This window comes from Dryobates pubescens, chromosome 25 (genome assembly GCF_014839835.1).
Source record: "Dryobates pubescens isolate bDryPub1 chromosome 25, bDryPub1.pri, whole genome shotgun sequence".
NCBI classification, from domain to species: Eukaryota; Metazoa; Chordata; class Aves; order Piciformes; family Picidae; genus Dryobates; species Dryobates pubescens.
In genome coordinates this window covers 8813202-8830692 of record NC_071636.1, presented here as the reverse complement: position 1 = coordinate 8830692, position 17491 = coordinate 8813202, and the positions used below count along the sequence as shown (strand labels likewise).

Here is a 17491-nt window from a genome sequence, read left to right as displayed (position 1 = left end):
AAAATAGAGCTAAAAAAAAAAGGGCTTGGGGGGGGGGAGCAAAAAGAGAAGCTTGACATTTGTTTTAAGAAAGCAAACCCAAGCCCAATTTCCAGCTATCGCCAGCTGCATCGTATTTAGTAAGTGAGAGGTATTTGAGCCTGCTGTGGCACGTCAGCATGGTTGCCATCACTGGCTAATGTGCCCTCACAGCTTGCCAGGTCTGCGTTGGAGACGTGCAACTAACTCCATGTGGCTGGCTGCTTTCCTCCCTCATCCTGGAAAAAGAAATCTCTCCTGTCTAGCCACGGAGGAGTGTACGTTTTCCCCCAGCACATCATCTTTGGCATTCCTATAGAAGCTGCTAAATAGAAACAATGATACAGGTACCTTTGACTAAATAAGCCAAATGTGGCAGAAGGGAGCTGGGTTTAAGGGCCACAGGGGGATTTATGGGTCAGGTTTGAGCATTTGCCAAGCTTTGGCTTTTTCTGGCCAGCCTGACACATGTGGTATGACAGGGAAGGCTCAAAACTGCAGCCTTGTTTCTTTGCCCTGGTGTAGAGACAGCAACCCACCATGTGTGGTGGAACAGGACACTGCAGTGGGGCTTTCCAGGTGACCTGGAGGTGGTGCTGAGGAAGGGGACAGCAGGGCTGCCTGTTGGGCTTGGAGGATGGCAGTGTAGATGTGGTGCTGTGGTTTAGTGGTGGACTTGGCAGTGCTGGGTTGGGCTTGATGACCTTAACAGTCTCTTCCAACCAAAATGAATCAATGATTCTGTGATGTTGCACTCCATGTCCTACTCCCCTGCCTGATTGTTTGGTTCTGCCTACCTGCAGTGAGCGCTCCAGGAGAAGCACCATGCCCAGCAGTCAAGCTTTGGAGCGGTACATCCTGGGTCTGGAAAGACCTGAGGTGTTTGAGTCCAGGGCCACCTGACCTACCTTTGTGCATCCTTCTGGGAAAAGGGCAGAAGTTGAGCTGTCTGACTTCATCAAGTGGCTTGTGGTTGTAGAGCCTGGATAGAGTAGAGGTGGCTTATTTACTAAAGGCTCACTTCTCTTTGTCTCCAGATCTCAGGAGCTGCACCTGAGAACTGAGGCTCATTCCTATCTCTCTGACCTGACCAAGCCATCGGACTTGGAGTTCATTGAAACCAAGAGGCCACGCCTAGATCTACTGCAGGACCCGCTGATGCGGCACTCGCCTCTCCTGAACCAGAGCCAGCAGGGAGGGACAGAGGATCTCTCCAAGGTAAGGGGACAACGGGCTGGGGTGCTGGCTGGAGTTGGGGTCTTTGTTTTGGGATCCCTTTGGCTTGTGTAGAGAGCTTCCTCTGAGGCTCTAAGCCGCTACAGATCAGTGTAGGTGGTGGTTCCTGCTGCATCAAGCAGTGCTTGGTGTCAGGTGATATTCACTGAGATGGGTTCACTGCTTTGGGGAAACAAAAGTTTATCAGCTTTACCCACAACTGTTGCAGTCACAAACTTGCATCTGCTGGGCTATTAGAGGCACCAGACCAACCTAGAAGCTCCTTTAGGCTGAATTAGAATTGACCATGTCTGGTTTTTCTGGATACTGTGCCCTGATTTGATTTTCACTTGACCTTTCTCATTTATCACCTCTCTTTATTTAATATTGCTGTTGGAAAGGTTTGAATCACCTGCTTGTGGTTCTTTAATATAACCTTCCCCTGGAAAACCTCCTTGCCTTGGTCTCATATAACAAAGCAAATTGTTTACTTGCAATTGTCCCTTCTGCACATGTAATAAGTGGTGCAAGGATAAATCCTGTGCTCGTGTGCCTGTTGGGATTTACTTTCATGCTCTGTTGGGGTAAACTGTGTTTGATTTTTTTTCCCCTCAAGCTTGGACATGCTCCTGGTTGGCAGGAATGTCTAATTGGGTAAACATGCTGGAGGCAGCTGGGCTTCAGAGATACCTGAGCCCTCAGTGAAATGAGAAGGATGTCACATCCTTAGCCAGGGTGCGGGGGACGGTTTGTTGTGTTGCTGTGGGCACTCATTGAAATAACACCCCAGCAAAAAAGGTCTTGCTTGGCAGTGCCAGGATATTTGGGCATCTCTTAGTCATACAGTACTGGTGGGCCTAACATGAGATCCCTCTGACCTTGGGTGAGAAGAACATTTAACTTTGGGGTAGCTCAGATGCCAAGGGAGCCCTGGGTGGATCTCCTGGAGGAGAGGGCTCCAGGGGCTGCCAATTAGGAATGGTGAGCTGATGATGGAAGGGATGTAGCAGCTCTTTAAGAGCCCAGTTTGAACTCAGACCACAAGAAATGCACCAGACATATCAGGTTGCTGTCCTTTAGCTCTTGAAAATGTGTAGCCTTGGAAAAGATGTCTCCAAGGAGCTGTGACACTTCTGTGTCCCATCTTTGATGCTCCCTCTGAGATGTACCTTAACAGGGAGCCTGCTTTCCATGCCACTGGGATGTGTTCTGGTGGCTCTGAACTGAGAATACTCAGGGTGTGCTGCATTGGGTGGCTGATGAGGAAAATAAACTGAAAAACATTTCCCTTCCAAAGATGTGAGGAAACCAGGGCAGCTTTTCTGACTGCACATTATTCCCATCAGCAGCTCTGTTCTGCCTCTCACTGGAAACCCATGTGTTGTCTCAGCTATTTGTTTCTAATAGGCAAAGCTGCTCTTGAGGCATTAGTTCGTGAGTTCGGGGGCTTCATTTTGCTTCTTGGTCTGTGACACATTTCCAAGAATTACATGCATTTTATGGGGCTTAAAACATCTGTTAATGAAAGAGAGAGAGAGCTGTGAGGTACAATTCAGCAAGACAAGATTATGCTTTTAGCAGAGCCATTTGTAATTTCAGGGCCTGTAAGGAAGAAAATAAATGTGGTGTCCCTGACTAGTGAGAGCCTAAGTGGAGCTGAGATTAGTTGCTCAAAACTAGCAGGGGCTGATTTCAGAATGGATTTGATGGAACTCACTGCCAGACTGGGATGATCTCAGGGCTGTTCAAGTGTCTGGGAGCAGAAGGCAGGTCTGGGGTGTAGAACTGTCACTCTGAAGGCATTTCTGCCTTCACGGCTTGGGAAAGTGGATTAATAGCAGTCTTTTAGCTTTATTCTTGAAGCATCATCCTCAGAGTAGTCTATAAACTGCTTGTGGACATTAAGGTTGTGATAAAGCTCCTGCAGATGATCTGTGCATCACCCTGAGCCTCAGTGTGTTAGATATTGTGGGTATGCTGGTCCAAAGGAAATACCATAAACCAAGGCTGGTGGTTGTCCATGAGCTCTGGACACTTGCATATCTGGGCTGCTTGCATGTGTCAAGCTACTTGTGCCTGTGCTATGCCAGCAATGGTCTGATTCAGTGCTGAGCTCTGATGGTGTAAATCACCAGCTAAAACAGCTAATGAAGAGAAGCTGTGCTGAGCTCCATGGCTGCCATTAGCTCCTCTGCCTGACTGATGACACCTCCTAAAGCAGCACATCCCAGTGTAGCTCATCCTAGTGGCTGACCCCCTACTCTCCTTCGTCTCTGTGGATGTTGGCTTACACTTCATTTCTAGCAGCACTGTGCTTGTCCTGCTGACTCAGCATGTCCTCTGTTCTCAGAGGTTATTCTGCAGCCTTCCTCCCATCCTGCAAGCACCTTACAAAGTGGGTGCAGAACCAGAAGTTTCTGTACATTTGCAAGCCGGGGTACATGCCTGGCGTCAGGATGCGTGTCTGGCACACAGTGGCGCACACTCAGCAGCAGGACATGTCCCAGTGACCAGAGCTGGAGACAGAAATTTGCTGTTCCATCTGTGCTGCTGACTCAGAGCCTGATGAAGTCATTCGATACTTTATCTAGGGCAGCTTTGCTAGGGTGAACTCTGTGGGTGAGATGTGCCACGTGAGCCCAGTTATTACTAAACACTGGTGGTTGTTTGGACAGAGTAACCCAGGAGTTGTTGCCTTACCCCTTAACCCCATTCCACCCTGTTGCAGTCACTGCATGGGGAGAAGAGAAATTTACTCATCAGAGTAACATCTTTTCATGGTCATTGTGCAAATCAAACTAATTCTTGCACAGGAAAGAGCTTCACAAGGCCCTCAGTAAAAAGGGCAGGGGGGCTGGTTGTGTGTTCTGGGTGCCAGCTGGGTTCTCCTAAGGGACATCACTGTAATGTAGCAGCAATGGGTGTTGTGCTCAGACAGTGAGCACCAATTGGTCTCCACTGGTTTCAGAGCAGTGCTGGAGCCGAGATGTGGAGTTCAGGTCTGTGGTGGGGTGTGAGATTAGTATATGCCTGATAATTGCTGATTACACTGGATTTACCAACCTCAGACCAGAGAAGTTAACACCATTCCTGTGCATCACCAAGGTCTTTGGTTAGGGCCTTAAGCTGTGCTCTGAACACAGATGAGTGATTGAGGTGACAATTGCTGGTAACATCTTCCAGAGGTTTTCCCCCAAAGCGAAGTGGATTTCCTGTGTCTTTTATAATGTGGGGTCCACTGGACCCCTTTCAGGATCACAGTGGCCTCATTCTAAGTGAGGCTTGGGTTGTGTGGCACAGATAATGTCTTCTACTACATCAACACCTTTATAGCTGGCCTTCAAGCCATGCTTTGGGCAGTGTGCCTTTCAAAATCAGCAACTTTACAGCTAAACCTCAGCTAGTCTAATGCAAGAGTTTGCCTTTCCTTATGAACCTTGCATTGCTCATATCCTCAAGCATTGGTGTTTCTTTCCAAGCTGGGAAGTAGTAGGTTGTTTTATTGTCTGCTTCACCCACTTCAGCATCTTTTTCCCTGCAAGAGGGATTGCTGCCATGTTTCTAGTGCTGGGCTCCTGCTGCAGGACATGGCCAGGAGGACTCCAGTCTGCTGGTGGAGAAATGAAATATTTCCATGCCCCTTGTGCCAGGTGGGGCTGATGGTGCATCTGAGGTGCTCCCTTGAGCTGGCTGAGAATAGCCAGGCACAGCTGAAGCAGGACTGTGTTTTCCATGGCTGCAAGCCTGGCTGTGAGTGTTGCTGGAGGAGCTGCCACGATGCAGATTTGCCGGGTGTGCTCTTGGTGGAAAGGCAGGAGCTGGTTCCCAGGATCATAGGTGGCTTCTGTTTTCTTTCCAACAGAGAAAGTCACAGACTTCCATCATGTAAGAGCAGACCAGGAGTAAAGCAGGCAGCTCCAGAGCAGACCAGTAACACAGCTGCACAATCCTCTGTCTCTGCCTACTTGCTCAGTGGGTGCTGGGTGCTGTCCTGTCCGTGGGGATGCTGAGTGTGGCACGTCTGGTCCAGCAGTGCCTGCTCTCCCCTTTCCAGAGCTACAGAGCTTGCTCCTGCTTCTCCCCTACCATTGTTTCTTATTCCCATTATGCTTCTACTTGTTCTTCTTCCCATTTCTGAGACTGCTTTTCCACCACGTACAAGATTTGCTGCTCCTTCCTATAGGATGTGAGTCAGTCGTGATCTGCATTTAGTCCCTTTGCAAGGGCGGGCTGGCTGCACTTACACGTAGCCTATTGCTCCAGCAGGAATTCGCTTACTGGGAGCCATGTAGTGTCATGGGTACAGGGCTGGGTGGAGGCTTAGGGAAGCCGAACCTCGTTGCCATCTGCCCTGGCAGGCTGCTGGTCACTGGGTAAGTCTCTTCCCCTTTCTGTATCTCAGATTTCCCTGGCCTTCCAAGGGACAATGCCACTTCCCTCTTTTGTAAAACAATTAACAACTATTGCTGGGAAAGGACTGTTAAGGAGCCATGTGTTGTTAGGACTTGGACTCTGCTTTATATTGTTGAAGGGTTTTAATTTCTTCCCTTTCTGTGTAATTTTTTGTTTTCCTTTTCTTTGATGCTATAGACTAAAAAAGGGTATAAGAAAAGGGAAGGGGGAAGTCTTAGAAAAAGACAGCACCAAGGCCAGGAAATACGCACAGCAAAGCAGAAATTAGGGCAAAGGATATGTTGCTTTGATGCACGTTAATGTGGCTTTAAAAGCAATTAATTGCAAAAGGAGGAATTAACACATTTAAAATGCCTTTTTAATGATGCATTGAAGCCAGCAGTGTACATGCCAAATTTCACACTGGCTGCCCGTTCCAGAACCCAATTTACAATAAACTCCTGGAAAAGAGGCTGTGGGATGGAAAGGTTCTTGGCTAACCCTCTAAGTCCTGCTCCGGCTGCGGGCTGGCAGAGCACCGAGGACAACCGAAAGGCCTTTCGGGAGCCCTGCTTCCTCCTCGCCGCGCTGGCTGCTCCCTTGGCACTGCTGTCCCCTGGTAGCTGCTCCATCCCTTGCCGAATGTGCGAGGGTGAGGAGTTGGGAGGCTGAGGATTCCAGCAGCAGGGTTTGCCCCATCACAGGGAAGGATGCTCAGAGAAAGCAGCTCCCAGCACCAGATATCTGGGCTGGTAAATCACCAGTGGTGTTTCTGCTCTGTGGAATTTGTTATGAGAACATTGATCTGTTGCTGGGATTAACCTCTCAGAGTTTCCAGTGGGTTGGTCTCACAGTTATTAATGAAACTGGCTGGAACTCGTGTTGACCTTGGCAGAGGCCCCAGTTGGCTTGGAGGTAACTGGCAAAAGCATAATCTCTAATTGAGTAATCCAGTGCTGGGGGAAGGGAGCAGAAGGGGTGGAAACTCGGCAGTGCTTTGAACGGGGAGAGCCGCCGCGCTCCGACGGGATGCGTAGGCGTTGAGTGTTTGGAAGGCTGCTGGGCACAGCGGCTGCTGAGAGAGGTAGCAAAAGTGAGGTGGCATCTGGGTTCCTGAACCCTGGGCTCCTTCATGTAGAAACTAGGCCAGAATTCCAGTGCCTCCCTGTGATTTATTGCTGTGGAACAATGGCACAGAGGGGCTGCAGAATGAAATGAAGCTGTGAGCATCGGCCATCCCTGGGCAAGTGACCTCCTGTAGGCTCTGAGTGTGCTGTGTGGATCATATGGGCTCCCTTCCCTGATGAGGGTGGTTTTCCACTTGGAAAGAAGAGCTCAGGGCTCATTACTGGGGCTTTTGGTGAGAGTCTGAAAGCAGAGAGCCAGTGACAGCAGAGGGCTGTCCTCCTTGGCCTTATGTCTCTGCCATAGGAGAGGGAGCTGGTTCCTTGACCAGCTGTGGTTGTGGCCACATCTGGTGGCAAAGGGATGGCTGGCAGCCACAGCAGCACTGATGGAAACACAGCAGTGCTGCCAGTGCTTTGCTGCTCACTCCACACTATCCAAAACCCACGTGAGATGCTGAGTTCTGTGCCAGCGCATGGCTAGATCAGCCCTGTGAAAGGTGAAATGCCTGTAAAAACTTGCCACAAGAAGACTACCTCTCCCCCTCAGGACTGCTGGGTGCTCAGTTCAAAGCCTGCACATGCTGCCTGGCTTCCCAACTGCTACTTGGAGGAGTGGACTTCTGTGGAAGTGGCTCTAACCTCAGGTCTGAGCAATTAAATGGAACCATTTTAGTGGGTACAAACACACCTACGTATTTTCCTGCTTTTGTCCTCCTTCCTCTGTGGAGAGCAGCATTTCTTACTAACTCTTCCTTGCAGCCAGCTTGGTGAGGAGGCAGGCAGGCTGTCCCCATAGTCCCCAGGCTGGTGGGGCAGTAGGATGTCCATCAGGACCAAGTGGTGTGGGGTTGCAGAGTTCAGTAGCTGTAGGAGGATCCTCCTGTGACGTTTTCAACATGCACCCATCTGCCGTGTGGTTGCTCACGCTGTTGACTTGCACCTGATAAAAATCTGATGGCAGAAACAATTTGGTAGGGTGGGGGAGTAGTGGGGGGACACAACTTGGGTTAGGGCAGTAATGATTCAAAGCTATTTCTGGGAAGATGAGGGAGATGTTGGCATACTCTGTCATTCCAAGCATATTTGAAAACTGAAATATTTGTGTTGTTCACATTGTCATAGTGCAAACACTTCTGGCTGGATTTCTCCATTCCCTTGCTTTCCTCACTGCTCTGAAGGTTGTTTCCAAAGTGCAGGAGGGTGAGTGTCAAACCCTGCTCAGCTGCATGTGAACACACCTTTGAGGGTGTGTGCCTGCCTTGTGTAAGATGTCTGGCTTTCCTGGCATGCAGCAGACTTCGTTGCACTGTCCGCTGTGCAGCGATTGTGCCAGGATGGCCGCAAGGGCTTGTCAGCAGCTCGTGCTGTGCACCAACTCGGGATGGGAAGCCAAGGAACAAACAGCCAGAGGAGTGTTGTATCTGGAATAGGATGCTCCATCTCATGAGCATGGATTCGTGCTGGTTTCATTGGAAACCAGACACGTTAGGCATTGTTTAGTCTTTGAGAGACGTTCAGTGGCTCCAGCCGGCCCTGGGGCAGGAGGCAAAAGGAAGGAGCACTGTGAGTGACAAGACAACTGATTTTATTGCATTCTTCAGCTGGTGTTCTTATGTCTGAAGAGACTTGGGCTTGGCAGGAAAAGCCCTTGTGGGCTGCAGAAAAACTCTGGAGGCAGCATCTGAAAACTGATCTTGACCTTCCATGAGCCTCCTGCAACCCAGCTCTCCCTTGCTCTGGTTGCTCCAGCCCATGGCAGTCCCCAAGCCACAGAGAGCAGAGCTGAGGCTCAGCATGTCTGGAAAACCGATGGTTGCCTCAAGCACAGGTTGTTGTTTTGCACTTCCTCGGCTCATTTGCGGTGATCGACATCCCAAACAACCTTTTAAATTGCCTTTCAAGCCGCAGCGGTGGAAAAGGGCGTCGTGATAAGGCTGGCTGCTTCTCGGGAGCCTGCTTCATCATTTGCATAATTGGACTTTTCTGTTCCATTCAGTCAATATTACAAGGCTCGTGCAGTGCCACATCTCACCTGATCTGCTTGAGGGAAGGAAAGTCTCTTGACTTTGTCTGCCTCACCTCTGTAATTAGAAGTGATATTGCCAGCTTTTTTTCTGTGAGCTGGCTGTGCTGCGTGGATTCGTGGAGATTTTTCTTCTCCCTTTTGGAAGCGTTTGTACATGGTTTGTGTATCTAGCTTTTCTTCAATAGCAAAGAGCCTTACCTGCCTTGTTACACTCTAAAAATAGGAGTCAGCAAAGCTAGTGTGCTCTTAAATTTTATCAGTCCTCAAGTGGGATTTAGGAACTGGGGGTTGTGTGACAGGAACTGGCACCAATCTCTTCTGCATTGCTCTGAAGCGTGGGGGCAGTGGTGCAGGGTGAAGAGGAGTGTGCTGGCCACCTGCAGTCAATCTGCTTTTGCACATTTGTGGTAAGAAAGAAACCTTCACCTGGAAGAAATTTCCATGGAAGAATTCAGTCCTGGTACCAAGAATTATGTCTTAGCCATTTTCTTCTCTCACTGCAGTTTCAGCCTGATGTGGGTTTCTTCTCTTCCCCTCCCATCTTCTGGGAGGGAGTGTGGGTGCTGCTGGGCACAGAGCAGTGCTTCAGCTCCTGCTGGACCCAGGCATGCTCTGGGATGGGAGTGTATGGTTGTTCCCCCTTCCATGTGGTCTGGCCAGTTAGTGCTGACAACAAAGCAAGGGGCTGTTACTCATTTGCAAGCGTGCACATCATCTTGCAGATGAACTTGGTCTCCCTTCTTGCTCAGCATCCCTTCACACCTCTCCTTGCTAAGGGCCTTCCTGGGGAGGGCAAGGGGTTTGGTGGGAGCAGCTTAGGTGTCTTCTCCATCAGTGTACAGCATTCTGGTGCGTGCTTATGAAATGCAGCCCATCCACAGCTCTGAGTAGCGCATCGAAAGCCTGTGAGTAGTGACATCTATCAAATTAATTTTACGTGCTGTGTTCTGAGGAGAAGGGCATCTCGCACTGGAGCCTTCCTTCCCAGAGCTGGGTGGAGGAGATGCAACAGCAATTGAAGGTGTTTGCCTGCTGCTGCTGGAGGGGATGGAGTTGGGGGAGTGATTTCAGAGATGGATCTGGCAGAGATGCTTGCTGCTCCTTGTGCCTGTGGTGATGGAGCTGTAATAACATATTGAACATGGCAACAGCCCTTGCTAAAGCTCCGTGACTTCACATCCCTGCTTCGTGGAGTCCCTTAACGACACCCTTAGCATCCATAACAAGAGAGGAGCTGCCGAGTGCCAAAGGGCCTACTTATAATCACTTGCTAAAACCTTTCTGTTTGGACCCAAATCTGCTTTTTAAACGTAAGAACTCTTTGGCTGTCTTTTAGGCAGAGGACATACAGAGGGTTTTCTGGCTTGCTCCACCACCAAGTGCTCTGCAGCTTCATGGGGAGGGGGAGGGGTGATGGACACTGGTGTGCATCAGGAATGCTGGCTGTGCACTGGCTGAGCACAGGGGTTGTTTCAGGACAGGCTGACAGGCCCTTGGCTTGTTCCGATGCTCTTGAAAAATGCAATTCTAATTCTTGGCACCTTTTTGCAGGAGGTGAGGGAGTGGAAGCATGGTGGAGCCTGCCCTTGAAACTGGGCTTTTGCCCAGCAATGAGGCTGGCTTGTGGCAGGAGCAATGTGCTCTTTCCTACCCTCTCTTTGGGGAAATCAACGGCAGAAATTAGTAGGGGAGAAGCAGCATGGGAGGGAATGACCTGAACCATGTCCTCACATCCTGCCCTAAGCCTAGTTACTCTTTGCTCATCTCAGCACTTTGACCCATCATCTTCTGCATTTGCCAGTGCTCAGCCCAGCTGCTGCTCACCTTCATCCCAGCCAAGCACTGGCAATCCTTTTAATCCTGTACCCAATACCTTTTCCTGTGGGATGCAGGGAAAGAGCAGAGTGCTGGCAGTACCAAGCAGCAGAGGAGCTGGAGAGCAGATGTGGGGCTGCCCAGTGCATGGTGTCCCCTCTGTGAGGGATTCCCTTGGGCTGCAGAGCGCCCAGCACCCTGCTGCAGCACATCCCAGCAGCAGGTTTTTCTGCTGCCTTGGCACCTCCTCTGCCTGCACAGGAACACTTCCTAGGCTTGCCTTTGAACACCCTGCTCTGATCGCTGCCCTGACAAGGGACGTGGCTGAGTTCTCTCCTCCCCATGCTGTTCCCTGAGGAGCAGCAGTGATCGTTTCTGCCTTCTGATCTCCTCTTTGGATGCTGTCATTCCTGTGGCTGCTTAAGAAAGAACCATTGCCTGGTGCACATCAAGCTGTCCCATGTGGTTATGCAACAAACGAAGCACAGGCTTTTATTCCAGGCTGGTTTTCAGGTCTGTGTTATTTTATCTGGTGCCAGCCATCACAGGTACGCCGCAGAGCGGGCTGCCCTCAGCTGCTGATGTGTTTGTGTCTCAGCAGCAGGCAGTGGCAGATGTAAACACCAGGAACCTTCTGCTCTTTCAAACACTGAAAGCTGCTAAAGAACAGGCAGGTATGTGTGTGTGTGTCTATATAATGTGCATTGTATTCATGGCTTTCAATATATTTGGAGAGGGATTTGTAAATTCATGCATCCAGGGGTGTTTCATGTGTATAGACTTCTTCACAGGATTTAAAGTAATTGAAAAGCCTAGGGGTTTTTTTAATACACAAGCACACACACACACACACATATATATGCTGCCTCATAGACTTGTAAGCTGTTTTTTCAAAGGCTTCTTTTAGCTGTGCAGTTCAGTGATCCAGCCTTCAGCAGCCGTGCAGAGAGGCTCAGAGTCTGGAGCAAAGCTAAATATTGATTTGAGTCAATCTGGGTGCACTTGGAGACATCAGCAGTGTTCATGAATACAGCATAATCGCTGATCGGAGCAGGGAAATTTCATCAGAAAGGCCCCAAAAGGGAGGCTTATTATTGCTTTCTTCCAAATGCCTGAATTTTATTAGCTTCAGTCATTCTTGGCAGGGCAGAGGAATAGGATTTTATAGTTAGCAAAGGAAAAGTAAACACAGTAATCATTTCACAGCCCTGTGCCTGCCAAACCAAGATGGAAATTGCAGCCTTGGTGGGAAGCTGCTGCTTTGCTAACAGATAACAAGAAATTCACAGTGGGTTTATTCTTGCTATGGGAGCTGAGATGTTTGGTTTGTTTCCGTGTAACATCCCGGCCCGGAGAGGCAGAGGGGTGCTTTGTGCTGTTCTGCAGGAACAGCCGGGGCAAAGGGTTGGCAGCTGAGTGACTCCCACAGCCATTTGCAATTAGAAATGGTGCTTCTGCCCTGAGCCTGTGGGAGCTGCTTTATCCTGCACTCTCGTGGGCATTCGGTCTTTCCTTAGTCGGTCTGGCCCTAGTCACAGAGCTGAGTGATGCTCCAGATGTCTCGCTTGAGACATTGTGGTGGTTCCTATACCCTAATGGCTATCTTTACCTACTGAATGGGGGGAAAAGAAATATTATGGCAAAAAAATATCGCCAGACAAATCCAGAGCTCTCCTGAAAGGTTTGTTTTGTGTGTTTCATGGGCGTGTTGAGGCCAGGAGCTGGGCCGACGGCTCATGTCTGGACCAGCACCCGCCTGTGTTTCCTGTTACTGTGGGATGTTATTTCCTCCTCTTGCCCTGCCAGCCGTGGGAGATGGTGGTGGAGATGGGTGAGGATGCCTGGAACTGCTGTCACTCCACCTGCCACTCCCAGGGCTCAGGATGCAGCCTCCTGATGGAAAATCAGGCGGAGCAGGGAAGGAAATGGCTACTCAACCAAGCAGGGAATGTTGAGGCTTCCCCTTCCATGTCTGCACAATTATTAGAACAATAAATCATGGAGCGCAGCTGGTGGCTGGCTCTGATGGATGGCACAGCTGAGGGTTGCTCTGTACCACCCATGCTCCCCTGTCAGCACATTCCCTGTGTAGTCTTGTGGCTTGCTTAGTGTTTTACATGTCTCTTGCAATGCTTGTGGCCATGTCCCACATCCCCTTGTCCTTGGGTGCTGTTATAGCACCCCTGGGGGTGTATGGGGCTATGGCTGGTGCATGTGGGTTGTGTCACTGGGGGCTGCCAGGCTGCTGTGGATGCCCCAGGCAGTGGAGGGGCAGATGGAGGTGGTGTCCCACCATGTCCTATGCATGTGTTGAGGCCAGCACCTGCTCAAAGGAGAGAGCCTAAAATTAAGGGAGAGTTAAACAGAGTTCAGTGGTGTGTTGGGGACAGATGAGGCCGCTAAAGGCTTCATTAAAAGCCAGGAGAAACTGTTTCCAGGGAAGATCTTTCTTCCTCCCCCAGGCTGTTCTTGTGCACTTGCAGCCTGGAAAGCCAATCACATCCTGGGCTGCATTAAGAGAAGCATAGCCAGCAGGTTGAGGGAAGTGATTCTCCCCTTCTACTCTGCTCTGGTGAGACCCCCACCTGGAGTATTGCATCCAGTTCTGGAGCCCCTATTACAAGAAGGATATGGATGTGCTGGAATGTGTCCAGAGAAGGGCCACGAGGCTGATCAGGGGACTGGAGCACCTCTCTTATGGGGGCAGACTGAGAGTTGGGGCTAGTCAGTTTAGAGAAGAGAAGGCTCTGAGGTCACCTTATTATGGCCTTCCAGTATCTGAAGGGGGCCTATGAGAAAGCTGGGGAGGGACTATTTAGGGTGTCAGGACTAGGGAATATGGAACAAAAATAGAAATGGGTAGATTCAGATTGGATGTCAAGAAGTTTTTCACCATGAGGGTGGTGAGACACTGGAACAAGTTGCCCACAGGGAGGTGGGGGAAGCCTCATCCCTGGAGGTTTTTAAGGCCAGGCTGGATGTAGCTCTGAGCAGCTTGATCTACTGTGAGGTGTCTCTGCCCATGGCAGGGGGGTTGGAACTGAATGATGCTTGAGGTCCCTTCCCACCCTAACAATTCTGTGATTCTTGGTGAATGTTTTTCAAGAGCATCCAAGCAGCTGTGAGCCTTGTTTCACAGTTACAAGTTTTCCAGACCAGCCACTGTGAAATGGAAGTCAGAACAACTTGGATTCCTGATAAAAAGCTGCTTGGGTTTTGTGTCTCTGTCAGTGAAGTTCACAGTGACCTTTCTTTGCTTCCAGGCCACTTTGTTCAGGCCTTGTGTGTCTCGCGAGGCTCAAACATGCACGTGTGTGTGTGCACTGAGATGTTCTGATAGAGTTCAGAGACTTGACTAATAAAAGCTGACCCTGTGGGACCTTACTGGATCTGGAGGACAGAGGAGACCTTTGGAACCTTGCCATTGTGTCTAGTTTTCTTGCAATCCAATTTATATTTTTTTTTCAGAAGGGAGGTCTTTGATGTCCTGCTTTATGCACTTGACACCACAGCAAGAATGAACCTATACGTTAAGTGACCCTGAAGACACTAGAGCAGTGAAGTGGTGGCATGCAGCTGACAAGGGGAGCATGGTGGATTGCTGCAGGAGCAGTAATTTCTGGGGGTTGAGCTGCCACAGTTGGAAGAGGAGGTGCTGGGAGTGAGCAGGATTTGAATGCTGGGACCAGTCAACATGTGTCTGCTGTGCTGGGAGTTGTTGGTAATCCTGTCTTGGTGCAACGGCCCTTGCGTGGAAGAGATGGGGGTTGGTCCCGTCACATGCCTCAGCCACCAATCAAACCCTCTTAGGTGTTGCTTGCATTTCCTTTCTCCATCAATCAAGCTGATTCTCAGTTGGCAGCTCAGCCTCCAGGATTTGGGGGAAAAATAATTTGGGCGATGGCTGTGCAGGGAGAGGAGCGGGAGGGAGCAGGAGCGAGCCTTGGGTAGATCTCACTTGTGGCAGTGGTTAAATAGAGCTGTCTTTATTCCCTTCCCTCCCCTCCAAATCTGATGCCCCATCAAGCCAATATTAATACCATGTGCTGGTCCTGATTAACTCCTGACAAATCCCTTCTCGACAGGGCCCTGCCCTGAATGGACCCCAGTGGGATTTGCATGGCTGAGGAGTCCCTGCTGCTCCTCTGCCTCCTTCCTCCTCCCTGGCAAGCGGAGGAAATTTAAATGTTTCTGAAGAGCGACATTTCCATTTCAAAAGCTGTTCGCTCAAGTGCGTCTGGAGTGGGATTTCTTTCTCCCCTCCACCCCCCTCCTCTCTGAATGGGAGCTTTAGAAGTCTCATTTCCTCTGCTTGATAACAGCACACTGAGAAGGGCTTTTGTCTTTTCATTTCCCCTCAATTTTTTATTTTTCAATAAGTGAGGTTTGTAGAAGCTGCTGTGGTGGATTTTCCATGTGCTGGAAGATGCACCTGGTATCACCCAGTGAATGAGCTGGAGCTTCCTGGGGTGCAGGGCAGGACCTGCTACCTAGCCAAGCAGGCACCAACCTGGGAGCACCATTCAATCGTCTCTCTAAGGGTCCTGCCAGCAGAAGAGGAGGTGTGCTGGGCACATCTAAGCTGTGGAGCACGGCACTGCTTTTTCCCAACCAGCCTGATGTATCCCAGTGCCTGTGGACAGCCCTGGGTGTGGGTGGTGCTGAGTTTGGCTCAGGATCTGGTCCCACATTCACAACACAGGAGACTGCTGCTGACTTGTTGCCCACCTGCATTTTGGCTGCTGTAGCTGTGCCAGTCAGAGTGAAATTGTGAGGGTTTCAACACAGTGCTCAGCGGAGGGCAGGCACAAGCAGATGGAGTGGCCTGGCTCCCACTTCTGCAGGACTCATGCATGCTGATAACGTCATCCTAGCATGGTGGCGTTGTCCCCTGTGCTCAGCACTGGCAAGGCTGCGCCTCGAATGCTGGGTTCAGTTGTGGGGCCCTCACTACAAGGATTCTGAGATGCTAAAGCACGCCCAGAGGGCAGCAAAGCTGGTGAAGGGTTTAGAGTGTGTGTGTGGTGAGGAGCAGCTGAGGCAACTGGAGTGGTTCAGCCTGGGGAAAAGGAGGCTGAGGGGAGACCTTCTGGCTCTCTACAACTCCCTGGAAGTCACATGAGTCCACATCACCACATCCTACATTTCGGTGGAAGTCCACGGTGATAGTTCAGAGGTTCCTGTGGGAACTGCCTGAGGTCAGCTGACTGCAGGGAAGGTGAGGGTGGTTTGAGCCCTTGCTGGGAGGAGCAGTGGTCAGCTGTGTGATGAACTCCCCCATTACCTTGAAAATCTGGTTCTGCGAAGCAGGGAGGTGCTAATCCCACCAGCCTGGCCCGGTGCCAAATTGGGCAATTAGAAACGTGCCTCCCGCCGGGCGCTCGGTGTCACTGGAGGCGTTTGTCACAGTTTGTTCCTTTCTCAGAGACATCAAACAAGCGCTCTCCTCCTGCCCGTGTTGTTCGCGGTCTCCTCGCTGTTTTGGTGAGCTCGCTCAGCCCCCTCCTTTTGGCTCCACAGAGCCCCGGCATGCCTTAGTCGCTCGGGTTATGGTTTTGAGTGTTCTGGTGCAGGATTCTGAGGTGCTTGGTGCCTTCTCCACGTGAACCTGTACCTCTCCAGTGCTCTCAGTCTGTGGTTGTTTTGCATTGCTGTAGGCCAGTGCTGGTCCTTACAGAAGTGATTTTGCTCCTCAAACCAAGGCATGGATGTGGCTCTGGCCATAGGGTGAGTTGGGTTCCTGCCATGGTGGAGGAAGAGGCTGTGGGCAAGGTATGCACTTTTCACTGTCCTCCTGTGAAGGCTGTCAGAGGAGGGGCTGTGAGAGGCTCCTCCGCCTACTTGTCTTCCTAGTTCGTGGAATCACGACATGGTTTGGGTTGGAAGGGGCCTTTCAACCTCATCTAGTCCAACCCCTGCTGTGATGAGCAGGGAGTTCTTCAACTAGGTCGGATTGCTCCGTGCCCCATCCAGCAGAGCAGCCTTGCCAGATGTGTCTGAAGTGCACCCAAGATGCCCAGAGACAAGGTTCACAGAATCTTCTGAAATGTTGCAGGGTGGCATCTTTTCCTGTAAACTTGTTCTTGGAAGCAGCAAGGTTGTTTTGGCTGAAATTTAGTATTTAGGGAGGGGAAAAAAAAAAAATATGATAAAAGAAAAAGCCTGAAGCAAAGCCTAAAAAAGTCTGAAGCAAATATTCAGCATGGAAAATCTCAGTCCAGGCAGTCAATGTCCCAACAAACTGAGGGTCACCTTAAAATCCAGCAATGAAGAGGAGGCAAAGTCAGGCAGTTCCTGATGGGAGGTGGAGCAATTAGCTCCTCTTTGTAAGGAGTAGATGGGTAGGTGAGAGTTCACCAGTCCTGTCTTGTCAGCCTGGAATGTTCTGGTTCCATGCAATTATTATCCACTAATGGGGAAAGGCAAGAAGGTAATGAAAGGCCCAGCATCCACTTCGGGCTGTGATGCCTTGGGCTTTGGAGCAAGGTTTTCCAAGTTTGACTGCCCATTACTCTGGGCTACCTGAGTCCATAAGCTGTGCTTTTGCTGTGCTTCTGAGATACCCTGCCATCATGAGATCCAGAGGCAGCATCTGCTGGAGAGATCCAGAGGTGGTCCCCTGCCATCATGAGATCCAGAGGTGATTTGCTGGAGAGTAGCTCTGCAGAGAGAAGGATTTGGGAGTCCTGGTGGACAAGTTCTCCATGGGACAGCAATGTGCCCTTGTGGCCAAGAAGGCCAGTGGTATCCTGGGGTGCACTAAGAAGAGTGTGTCCAGCAGATTGAGGGAGGTTCTACTCTGCCCTAGGGATACCTCACCTGGAATATTGCACCCAGTTTTGGGCTCCCCAGTTCAGCAGGGACAGGGATCTACTCGAGAGAGTCCAACAGAGGGTTA

The 17491-nt window shown here is 50.4% G+C and overlaps 1 protein-coding gene across 1 annotated transcript in view; it reads left to right on the top strand.

The window, feature by feature from the left end:
• Positions 1 to 17491, top strand: part of NCOR2 (nuclear receptor corepressor 2) — a 258103-nt gene that overhangs the window by 102673 nt on the left and 137939 nt on the right. Inside the window, exon 4 of the mRNA XM_054172985.1 lies at positions 1056 to 1236. Coding sequence (XP_054028960.1) covers positions 1056 to 1236 — 181 coding nt within the window. The remainder of the gene's footprint in view (positions 1 to 1055; positions 1237 to 17491) is intronic.